This window comes from Octopus bimaculoides, chromosome 4 (genome assembly GCF_001194135.2).
Source record: "Octopus bimaculoides isolate UCB-OBI-ISO-001 chromosome 4, ASM119413v2, whole genome shotgun sequence".
In the NCBI taxonomy this organism is placed as follows: domain Eukaryota; kingdom Metazoa; phylum Mollusca; class Cephalopoda; order Octopoda; family Octopodidae; genus Octopus; species Octopus bimaculoides.
In genome coordinates, this window is record NC_068984.1 from 37,857,118 (window position 1) to 37,870,553 (window position 13,436).

The 13,436-nt window shown below is 34.3% G+C and overlaps 1 protein-coding gene across 1 annotated transcript in view; it reads right to left on the reverse strand.

Annotated features, from left to right (window-relative positions):
- Positions 1-1,197: 1,197 nt before the first annotated feature.
- LOC106878635 (NADH-quinone oxidoreductase subunit B 2) overlaps positions 1,198-13,436 on the reverse strand; it is a 33,460-nt gene continuing 21,221 nt past the window's right edge. The window contains exons 5-6 of the mRNA XM_014927915.2: positions 11,371-11,506; positions 1,198-1,531 (exon numbers count right to left, since the gene is read on the reverse strand). Of these exons, the coding sequence (XP_014783401.1) occupies positions 1,434-1,531; positions 11,371-11,506 (234 nt within the window). The 3' untranslated portion in view covers positions 1,198-1,433. The remainder of the gene's footprint in view (positions 1,532-11,370; positions 11,507-13,436) is intronic.

The following is a 13,436-nucleotide window of genomic DNA, read 5'->3' on the forward strand; positions in this document are numbered from 1 at the left end:
ATGAATGGTTAGGAAGTGTTAGGAATGAAAGATTGTTTCATCTGCATAAGAGTGGATCTTGGATTAGAAATCTACCAGAAATTGAATTTCATTCTGTTAACTTTTGAATATCAGGGTCTGATGTTTCTGTACCCTATTGACCTATCTCAATAAGCTTTTAACCACATATCCCCTTCGCAGATATCTTTCATTACTCTATAATTTCTCCACACTGGTGCTCGTCAGTCATATACAACTTTGTCAAATTATGCCAAGCATGCACATCTTTCAGAAACAAAGGTCTTTAAAAAAAATTCCTCTGACGAGGACTAAAAGTTTAGTTTCCTTCAACAGCACCAAAACACAGTTACTATACATCCCAGGGAAAAACACTATGGTTTTACTCACTACTCATAAACAACTAATCCCTAAAAGCATCCACAGAATTTACAGATGTTAGGCCCCACAGTCTCATATGATTTCTCATAATGACCAAGCCTCTATCACCTAATCACAGAAATGCTCACCTTCTTGTACCTTGAGAGTTTGCCAGAGCAAACTCTCAAGGTACCATCACAACTATCTTTATCGTCATCTTCTTCCTATTCACTTTTATATAACATGGGGTAAACACCAGTGCTTGTCTCTCTGTCCTACTTTAGTGTCTCAGTATCTGGTATAAAGCCACCTCCTCTCTCTAACACCCTTTCCTTTTAGTCATGTGGAATTTTCCCTATTCTGCTCTTTTTCTATCTTACAACTTACCTGGTGACCTTGTGCTGGTGGCACAAAATAAAACACCCAGTACACACTGTAAGGTGGCTGGTTTTAGGAGGGGCATTCTGCAGTAAAAAACACTTCAAAGCGGACACTGGAGCTTGGTACAGCCCTAGCTTGCTGGATCCTGTCAAACTGTTCAGCCTATGCCCGCATGAGAAATGGATGCTAAATTATGATGATGGCACAATGCTTTACAGTATTTGTTCTGGCTTTTTTGGTTTGAGTTCAAATTCCGAGGAGGCCATATTTGCCCTTCATTCTTTCAGGAATTGATAAATGAAGTTGTAGAGTAATAAGTTGAAATAAGAATTCAAAAAGAGTAGAAAGGACTCATTAATCCCATCAATGAGATCCATATTCAATTCATGCCAGTATGAGAAAACTGGAAAAAAATGAAAAAAATAAGAAAACACACACAAATAACAAACAAAAAAGTGGAACGTTTCAACACATTTATTTCATGAATATATATGAATATATATATATATATATATATATATATATATATATATATATAATCCTTATTTCTTTGATGTTCATATTCAGAAAATAACAGCTTTCTTTGTACAGTTTCATCTTGCATGTGTCAAAGTGTAATAAATACTCAAAAACAAGATCTATGATAAAAAAAATAACAAAAAAAATTTAAAAAATTAAAAATCTAATCAAATGCACTATTTTCTGTACCACATTTGTAATGTATTCATTCGCTTAATCTTTTTCTGAAGTTGGAGTACACCATACAGGAGTGCTTCGGCCGTTGGAGGACACCCTGAAAATATTAATACGAAATATCTAATTAGTAGATATACATTTTCTGTGTAAAATGACACACACTAAAAAGGCACATAATTGTAGAGTAATATAATGAATAAAGTAATGGGTATTTCAATCAAAGCTTAAATTAGCACACATTACGTAAAGTGCGTGGGTGTGAAAATGCTACATTGGGCCAAATGTAGAATTTTCAACAAGAGTTAGAAGTATTCCATATATGAAGTAAAAATATATTTTTCTAGCAAATTTTAAAATACCATGCATAATTACTTTTAATTTGATATGAGTGCCGGGCAAAATAAATAAATGAATTTGACGTAAAATGATAAAAGTTCCTATCCATTAATCTAAAAGCAATTTACATTTAAAGATAGAAATAACTTGTTTCAGACAGTATCATTTAGATATACATAAACCAATAAGATACATGCTGCCTAGTTTATAGTACAAAGGACACTGATCAAAATAATGTTATGTAACTAACTAAGCTACAGTATGAATTTTGTACAAAAACATAGGCCCATAACTAACATAACACGTTAAATTCTAAAAAAGGAAAATAAACATTAACACTTCCACCTAAAATACGTTTATTATTGCTAAAGAATGATAGATTGAATAACTATCGCATGAGATTATTTGTTTGGAAATGATGAGTCAGCAAGAAATAAACCGCGACGTAGTTTTCATTTAACAGCACAAGCAAAAATAGGATGTGTGTATATATATATATAGTTATATAGGTGTTAACATATGTTACAGGTTAAAGACAATCACAAGTTTCATTTGATTGCTATACATTATACTTCTTTTCTGGCCCTTTTCTTACTTATACATCATGATTTCTATAGAAAGTGATCTTAGCGAGAAGGCTGTAAATGAATCGGGAAATGCAAGGAAGAACAAAATTTAAAAAAAAAAAAAGAAAAGAAAACAGACTGCTATTAGACCAAACGTACAATATACATGATGCCATTATTGCATATATTAACCTACTTAAAAATGCTACGACTTATCTCCCTTGAATAGGCCATTTTTTTTTCCTTGGTCTTCTTCCCGGATTTACAAATGGGTCAAAGATGGCGACGATAAAGTGCAGGAAACCAATAGTTAATGAAACGATACCAAAGTCTAACTCGCTTCTACTACATAATTTATAGTTCTCTTACTATTAAAAAAAAAAGTGTTATTCATAAGGAATTGATAACGTATTTAAATTAAAGGTTTCCTATTGTTGAAATGTAATGTTCATTTCCCAAACAGGAAACCTGGAAGCGTACACTGTTTTTGTGTTCACCTATCAGTGTTCATAGTTCGCTTGTGCATATATTAAAAATTTTTAAAAAAATTACAACTCATTTCAACAAAATCAATATTATTCATTGATTATTTCTATTTAAAATCGACACTGTTTGGTTTATTAGCACTAGGTGCATCTACAAGATTTTTAACTGGTTGTTAACTGATTGCCAACAACCTAGCAATATGTTTTTTTTTTGTTTTTTTTCTCAAATAGAGAAACCATGTATAGTTTATTGTAAACTGATTATTAGTTGAGATTCGAATTTTATTACTAATGAAAGTAAAGTAAAATTTAAAAAAGATTGAAAAGTTAAATTTACACAATCAAATTCTAAGTAAATTCTTTGTCAAATGTATTTTTTATCTATCCATATGTTATATTTTTATCAAAGGGAATATGAAACAAGCTGAATTGCAAAACGAAATGTTGAACTAGAAATTTATTCCTCTGAGGTCAATAGAAATAATTCTACCCCACCCCCATCTTAAATGTATGGTCTTATTCTAAAGTAAGAAATAATATATTCATTACGTTTATAAAGATGGTTAACTGACACAAATAAAATAATGCACAGGCCTTTGGAGGAGCTATAAAATAAAGTACTGGAGTATCCCACACTAAATATCCACTAAGATTTTTGATGTCACTATCCGTAATTTCCCGTTCTCTTCTAATCCTCCAGCGTCAACATGTACCATAAAACACGACAATAAATTTGTAACCATGTGCCAATCAATGTAAGCAATTGTGTTGAATGCATTACATACACACATACACACACATTGCAAATTAAAAGATTAAAAAACAATGTTTGTTCAATGAGCTATTTTCAATTATGACTACATGCATAACGAAATTGTTTGCTAAAGAACTGAGATAGTCAACAAATTCTTCAGTGAAATTACTGTGTATAATTTCATCTCACAAAACTTACACTGTCATAGAATGTCTATCTAAAATGAACATTAGTAGTACAGGTACAAAATTGGTTTACTGTAATAGGAGACTAGTGAAAGAAACTACAATTTCAATATGTTTAACAAGGGTGGAAGATGTATTTCTAAGAATTGAATAATTTCAAATTATTTTCATTTATTTATTTAACTTCAATTATGAGTCCCAGTATGATAATAGTACAATAATATCCTTCTTGGAAGTATGAAAGAATGGTAAAGTCAGATTTAAGCAACTTGATTTTAAGCCATCATAATAATTGTCAGTTAAAAAATAACAATCATTGTTGAGTAGTTTGAACTAGCACAGTCTAAACATTTCTGTTAAGTAGCTGAAAGATTAAGTAGGAATAATATATCAAATATGCTATATTTCAATCAAATTTGATACAAAGTTGCAGTTTGGCTATTTTTGTCTCTTGTGAGTAGTCCAACAAGCCCAAGTAGCTAAAAACAGCAGTGAAATCTCCCCCAAACACACCTTGTTATCTTAAAAATAGTATACATTTGATAATGTAGATTGCAGTACACTGCTCTTCAAAATAACAAGATGGTCATAGCTTGCATGGCTTTGATCATATGAATCTTTTGCATCAAGGTTTATTTGGCAACTTAATAATTCGATAATGATAGTAAAAGAGTTAACCTAATTAGATTACCCCCACTTTCTTAATAGTATTGTTGTGCTATAATTATGCAGATAAATTGTCCATATCTGTAATTACACAGGTAAGCAGGGCCGGCCCTAAGTTTGCTGGTGCTCTGGGCAAGCTGAATTTTGGCATGTAGAAGCTGACGATTGTGGAAATTTCTTTGTCTTTGTCACACCTCCTTGGCACCCCAGACAACAGCTTGAGTTGCCGGCCCTGCAGGTGAGGAATGTTTTGCTATGAATTCTTTGTCTAAAGCAGTGTTACCCAATATTTTTTCTGAACTCCCACTAAAACACTTGGATACCTAACACAACCTTATGTAACATAAGTAGTGGATGTAATTAAACTTGAAATTGATGTATTGTTCACTGCACTCTTCATAGTTCTTAATGTGTCCCTAGAGTGCAGTATAGCTCTTGGGAGTCATTGGTTTAAAGGAAAACAAAAGGTTGTAAGGGATTTATGGAAGTGAGATTGTTTTATTATGGAAAACATACCTCATTCATAAACAACAGCTTTACTGAAAAGAAGTCGTTTAGAAACAAACCCTTCAGGGAGGTTATCTAGTGTTAGTAAAACTCTTTGATCCACTCCTCATGCATATATTCTTATACTGGCATCAGTCATTAAACTGCAACCATGCTGTGACACAACCACCAAAGGTTTTGTAGATCATATTGATTCTAGTGCTTATTTCAGTCTGGTACTTTTTTCTTTTATCATATCTGTTTATTGAACTGCTAGGTTAGAGACATTAAGAGATAACATGTTTTTGTGAATATAAAGCACACCCTCCTCTTCATTGTTTTAACATCCACTTTTCATGCTTGTTGGAATTCATTGAGGCAGACATTTTTGTACAATTGGATGTCCTCACCTGTTTCCAAGCAAGGCCCTATTTCCCCATAACTTGACATGTTTTCAGGACAACTGGAAGTAAACAACACTTCTTGTATGACAGTGATGCTGGTTTACAAGTATTGCACAATGTCAAAATAAGATGCAAACACATACTCACACATATGTAGATGTATGTGTGTGTATGTATATATAACAGATTTCTTTCAGTTTCTGCCTACTAAATCTACACACAAAGCTTTGGTCAGCCAGCGCAGGACTATACTAGAAGACAAAGCATGCTCAAGGTGTTTGGCAGGGGACTGAACTTGAAACCATGTGGCTGGGAAGTGAACTTGTTAACCATACAGCTAAGCTCACAACTATATACATATACACTATTTCACAAGCAACATCATTGCCCGTGTGTGTGTGTGTTATGTATGTATGTTTAAATGAATGAATGACTGGCTGTTCTGTGTTTTAAAGACTTGTAACATAAAAAATCCCTTTCTTGAAAGACACGAGAGTTGGAGAAATGAAAAGAAGAGCATCTGATACTGAAGTCTCGCCTCAACTGCATACCTTCATCTAACCCATGCAACCAAGGAAAAACAAATTTTAACCCAATGAATGAATATATATATAATAGACTTGGAAAAACTAGGAAGTCAGAAAAGAAAGACCATTGTGAAAATAATTTACATAATTCAAAATCTTTTTCACTCCCACTATCTCTATATATAAGAAGGGCATTCAACTGTAGAATATCTGCCTCAATGAATTTCATACCATAAAACACATGACAGTAAATTTGTAAAAAGCAGACATTAAAACAAAACTACACACACACATATAAATGAGACAGACTGCTGAAAATGAAAAGAATCTTTACATACAATGAAAACAGTGACTTGTTAAATATGAAACATAAAAAAATATATTTTTAGAAATTGAGATAACAGCTCTTTGTGTTTCATATTTAATGTATATACACCATTGATGGGCATGATGGTCTGGTTTTTGTCTGAGAGAAAAATCTTTACATAGACATATTGTGCTAGAAACATTATATATATATATATATCATCATCATCATCATCATCATCATTTAACGTCTGCTTTCCATGCTAGCATGGGTTGGACGATTTGACTGGGGACTGGCGAACCAGATGGCTACACCAGACTCCAATCTGATCTGGCAGAGTTTCTACAGCTGGATACCCTTCGTAACGCCAACCACTTCGAGTGTGTAGTGGGTGCTTTTTACGTGCCACCAGCACGAGGGCCAGTCCGGCGGTATATATATATATGCATATACTGGAACACAATGAATATCATTCCAGTAGAAACCCATGTGAATGCCAGACGTGTTTTGTCTTCCTTGAGCCTTGTAATGACGTACTCATTAGTTGGTCGTATGCCTAAGTGAAATCTATCATGGCTGGGATGATGTTCATCTTATTCCAACATATATTGAATATTTAACACAGAATATCCAAGAAAATTTTCTCTGACAGAGTCCACAGTATCATGCCCATCAATGGTGTATCAATATTGTTGTTGGTAGTCCATCAATGTCTGACAATGACAAAGTCTGTGTTCTCAGCAAATGGAGCACATGTCACAATGATAGTCTGTTGACTATAGATAGCTATTTTAATTTGATGCTGTTTCAATTGTATAGACTAAGTCTGAGATATTGTATTTTATTATTAGAAATAAAATGTTGTATCTACAGTGTTTAACAGGGGTGGGCGACATTTTTCTAATATACAAAGAACAATGTCATTATTAAACAAAGGAAATGAATGTGCAAGAATGTGGGACAAGATTTTACTCAAGAAACTAATTCAAAAAAAATATTGAGATTTAAATAATTATTAGTATGCTTCTTTTTTTCCCCATTAAACTGCAACCATGCTGTGGCACCCCACTTCAGGAGTTTATTTTTTTTAAAATAGATTACTGCAACCCCAATCCTTATTTCAGTTTAGTATTTATTTTATTGATGAACCAAATTACCATTTTGACATGACTGACTATTTGCAAGCAACAACCTGTGGTGTCAAACACAAACATGGACAAATACCACCCCCTCCACATACAATATGCTTCTGTGATTTCTGTCTATCAAATTCAATTCATAAAGTATTGGTCAACCTCAGGCTATAGTAAAAGACACTTACCCAAAGCACCAGACAGTGGAAATGAACCTGGTACTACATTGTTGCAAAGAGAACTTCCTAACTACAGCTACATCTGTACCTATGAATGATTTTTTTTTTTTTGTTTTTTTTTCTTTCTATTTTTAAATAAATGTCTAGAACATTGACATTAAATACAGAAAACAGCTCTGACACGAAATTAATTATCTTGAACATTTTTAACATAGAACTTAAAAGTTAAAAAAAAAGATACATAGAATACATAAAAGTGTATTTAAAAACAATGAGTTAAATGAAACTTGAAAATATTTTGCTTTTCATAACAACACAAATTACTATTGTTTTTAGCTCTTGTTTGGATAGTATAACACTATCAAAGAGGTTAAATAACTTGCACACACTGGCTACATCCAAATTACTCTCTTCCTAAATCATTTCATAAAAACAAACTTAACTGTGTTCCATGGTCCATCCTATTTTCAGCATCTTATACTAATTTTTTGTTAACATGCTAGTACTCCAGCATAGGCATAGATGCGTAGGTGAAACCAGATCAGCATATACCAGAGGTTACTTTAAAATAATAAATTTCTTCTAGCTTTTGTGCATCCTTCACAATGCTTTTCCTTTGTGCATTTATCCATGCCCTCTCTCTTTTTCTCTCTTACACACACTAACAAATATCATCATCATCATCGTTTAATGTCCGTTTTCCATGCTGGCATGGGTTGGATGGTTTGACTGAGGTCTGGAGAGCCAGCGGCTGCACCAGGCTCCAATCTGATCTGGCAATGTTCTCTACAGCTGGATGCCCTTTCTAATGCCAACCACTCCAAGAGTGTAGTGGGTGCTTTTTATGTGCCACCGGCACGGGAGCCAGTCGGGAGTATTAACATTGGCCATGTTTGGACGGTGCTTTTTACGTGCCACCAGCACGGGAGCCAGTCAGGTGGCACTGGCCACAGCTACAATATTGGTTTTACTTGACTCAACAGAGCTTCTCAAGCATATCATATCGCCTGATGCATCAAGGGTACTCTTAACTGGGCTGGATCTCACTTTAGTTGCTGGGTCTTCTCAATCACAGCATATCTCCAAAGGTTTTGGTCTCCTGTCATTGTCTCTGTGAGGCCCACTGTGTGTGTGTGTGTATATATATACAGGCATTCCGTCAGTTACGACAATGAAGGCCCCAGTTGATCCGATCAATAGAACAGCCTGCTCGTGAAATTAACATGCGAGTGGCTGAACATTCCACAGACATGTGTACCTTTAACACAGTTATTGGGGAGATTCAGCGTGACACAGAGTATGACAAGGCTGGCCCTTTGAAATACAGGTACAACTAAAACAGGAAGAAAGAGTGAGAGAAAGTTGTGGTGAAAGAATACAGCTGGGTTCGCTACCACCCTGTGCTGGAGCCTCATGGAAATTTAGGTGTTTTCGCTCAATAAATGCAACACCCAGTCTGGGAATCAAAACCTCAATCTTATGACTGCGAGTCCACTGTCCTAACCACTGGGCCATTGCGCCTCCATATATACATGCATCATACAAATTTCAAAAACTAATATATAACAATGAGCTATCTCAGAAAGAAAAAATATACAATAAAAATAGCAAAAAAATTGTTCTTACAATGATGGAACAAGAGCTGTTGTATAAAATAGAAGTCAGAGAGTGACTGCTACTATACTGAATTAACTACTCTGGCAAAAATAAACACACAACGTTAAGACTATTTCTATACAAAACACAAGTTTAACTAGACTTGATTTTTTGTTTCTGAGTGTGTGCTATTAGATTTGAAAACCTGATCAGATTACATCATGATATTACAAGAAAATTATTGTAGAAGAAAAATTACCATCACTGGAATGTGTGCAGCACTCATGTAGTACACCCAAAATATGGACTGCATATATGAGCCATTATGTATTAAGAGACTGAGGTAAATGATATGTTCCATTATTGTAACTTTTGTCACTGTCATGCCAAAATGTTTAAGATGAATTATTTAGCAACACTGATGGAAGAATTCATTGTACTGCTAACTTTATTTTTAAAAAAATGACATTTTGTAAAACATTATTTTAAACAATTTCATCTACTTTTGTCACCAACTGCCTAATATGCTTGGAACAAGTCTAACACTCATGCAAGGAATAGCAGCCAAATGTCCATCAAATTACACCCTACTAGCATATAAAAGAAAAGAAAGACGTTATGGATAATAGTCCACAGCTTGAAAATTCAGGAGACATGAATGATGGTCACAATTGGAATACCTCTGAGGGGAAGACCCAGAAAGATGTGGGACAAAGTAGTGAGAAAGCTCTTCAGATGCTGGGCCTAACTGAGGAAATGACAAAGGACCAGGAGTTGTGATTTGCTGTGCTTGAGAAGATTCATCAAGCTAAGAAAAATTATTGCCATACATACAGTATGGTGCCATGCAAAATGCACTCGTGCTAGTGCCATGCAAGATACACTTGTGCCAGTGCTGGTGGCACGTAAAAAGTACCTAGCACACTCTATAAAGTGGTTGGTGTTAGGAAGGGCATCCAGCTGGAGAAACTATACCAAAACAGACAATTGGAGCTTGGACCCCTCCCCAGCTGGTTAGCTTCAGTCAAACCATCCGACCCATGGCTTCATGGAAAATGGATGTTAAACAATGATAATGATGATGATAGGGCTGTTCACAGGCTAAACAGGACTGGAATAAAGGATTGTGTGTAGTACTTGTTTGCAATATGGAAAAGAGCATTGTAACTCTACATGCTATAAAGATTTGTGAGTTTACTCTAAGTTCATAAATGAGTACATTAAGAACATATTTATGAATTTATCCCAGCCCAAGTCTGTGTTGTTTAACCTGTGAACTGCCTTAAGATCAAAGGTGTTCCAGTAGTGACCATCATTCATGTCTTCTGAGTGTTCAAGCAGTGGACTATTATCCATAAGATCTTTTTTTATAAGCTAGTAGGGTGTAATTTGATGGACATTTGGCTGCTATTCCTTACATAAGTGTTAGACTTGTCCCAAGCACATTAGGCAGTCGGTGACAAAAGTGGCTGAAATTGTTTAAAATAATGTTTTACAAATGTTTTCTTCTTTTAAGATAAGGCTAGCAATACAATGAATTCTTCCATCAGTGTTGCTAAATAACTCATCTTAAACATTTTGGCACAACAATGACAAATGTTACAGTAATGGAACATATCATTTACCTCAGTCTCTTAATACATAATGGCTCATATATGCAATCCATATTCTGGGTGTGCTACATGAGTGCTGCACACACTCCAATGAGGGTAATTTTTCTTCTGTAATAATTTTCTTCTTGTAATATAATGGTATAATCTGGTCATGTTTCCAAATCTAATATTAGCATCCTTCAGCTACTAATAACAATGGAAACTGTTTAAAATGGATTTTATATATAAAAAAAAGGTTAACAGGCTCAAAAATGTTTACATCAGTTTCATTGTCAGTGCTATTAAAAATAAAAAAGAAACATGTAGGTTAATATACTATGGATTATTGCACAAAAATGTACCATTCATAAATGTTTGTGATATATCAATTAAATTTATAACTTTATTTTTATGGTCTTTCCTTCCTTCTTTTCTTCATCATTTTAATGTCTATTTTTCCATAACTGCATATATATATATATATATATATATATATATATATATGGAGAGAGAGAGAGATTAAATCTACAGTAAGGTGTTGATTTTTGCTTGTAACTACTTCGTCTTACAACATAGCTAATACACTTGGAAAAGGCATGAACATTGCAGCTGCTATCTACTCTGTTTTTAGAAATTGTAGATTTCAAGACTTCCAAGCTTCCTTAGAGATACACCTGAAAAATATGCACTGAGATAGATTTGATATTATTTGTATCTTACCTGGAACATATATATCAACAGGTATCACTCGATCACATCCACGGACAACAGCATATGAATAGTGGTAGTAACCACCTCCATTAGCACAGCTCCCCATTGATATTACCCAGCGAGGTTCTGGCATCTGATCATAAACCTGTCGAAAATAAAGTGTACAGAAATGTCTGGCATTTTTTTAAACTTCCAAAAATGTTCAAAATTATTTTTTCTTTAAAGGCAAATGATTTGAATAATTTTTCTTTTCTTGTAAGAGCTGGGGATATAGATCTACTCATCTACCTTATACTATGTAAATGTATTTGTTGTTGTGTAACTTAATTTGACCATCAGCAGAATGCTGGTTAGGTATCTGGGTTTCTTCTACAGGCACCCACCCCACAAAAAATACAATCAACAGATGTATCATATACTGGACTTAGATCAGTCTTCTCATACACTATTTTCTTGAGTGAGATGAAATGTAAATACACTAGTTTTGGTAAAATCAAATCTATTTTTAAACTCAAATGATTCAACTAGAAAGTGAATATTAAAAGAAAGTAACTCATAACTATGTTTCAATAAATCTCTGTCATCATTATTTCAATGTATGTTCATCCATATTGAAAAGCATTTCTGCATATCTGTGATATAGGTTTCTCCATTCATCTTTCTTGATCCAATGTCAACTCATCTGTAAATTCCAATCATTAGGGAACTAACTTAAATGACGTTTTTTCCTTAGCTTTTATTGGATACAAGGGCATGGCTGTGTGGTTAGGAAGCTTGCTTCCCATCTACATGGTTTCAGGTTCAGTCCCACTGCGTGGCACCTTGGGCAAGTGTCTTCTGCTATAGCCCCGGGCTGACCGAAGCCTTATGATTGAATTTGGTAGGCGGAAGTTACTGCCGTGTGTGTATATGTCTGTGTATGTGCTTGTGCCTCTTTCCCAGAGTGAGAGAGGGAAATAAAACATTGTTTTCTGATTTTTCATGTGGCACTACTGCTACTTCAGAATAGTATATTATCACAATATACTCCTATCCCTGAAGTCAATAAAGCTGATCACCTTTTGATTTCCTTCATTTAAAGCCAAGCCATTTACTGTCACACTTGTGTACATATCAGGTATTTTAAAGAAAAGAATCTGTTCCACATATCTAGAACCCTGAAGAACATTCTTTACACCAATTAAATGTAAATGATAATAACAATAACAATGTAAGAAACAATAATTCTTATTTTTATGTCAGCCTAGACTCAATATACCAGAACATGTCAAGCTGTAGTTATTTATTATATGTGAACTTTCCAAAAACCCTGTGCTGAGATGAAATTAGGAGTGGTAATGAAAGATAAAACATTGTTTATTGGAAAGAGTTGTGTTATCTGTCAGAAATTAGAGAGCTCTTAAAAGACTTTATTTTCCATATATATATAACACATGCAATCAAAACTAATAATGTCATTAACCTCAAATCTGTCTGAAAAAGTATTAATGCTAAAGAGAGTTGGCAGACATCCAATGATACATGTTGATTTGGACAACAAAATATGATAATTTTGAAAGCAAAAGCAATATATATGAATTTTTAGAGCAACTACTGTTCTTATAACTAGTTAAATGTAATTTATGTGAGGAGAGAGAGACAGAGAGCATTTGAAATGAAATAGAGATTATATACTGGATTTAAATAAATGCAATATATATATATATATATATTTGTTTGCAGGTGCAATAAAGACTGCAAACAAACAGGAAACAACTTCTATCTCATTCCAGGGTGAAAAACTAGAGGTAGTCGATAGCTTCCGCTATCTGGGCGACCAAGTTAGTAGTGGGGGTGGGTGCGCTGAAAGTGTAGCTGCTAGAATAAGAATAGCCTGGGCAAAGTTTAGAGAGCTCTTACCCCTGCTGGCGACAAAGGGACTCTCACTCAGAGTAAAAGGCAGACTGTATGACGCATGCGTACGAACAACCATGCTACATGGCAGTGAAACATGGGCTGTAACTGCTGAGGACATACGTAAGCTCGCAAGGAATGAAGCCAGTATGCTCCGTTGGATGTGTAATGTCAATGTGAAT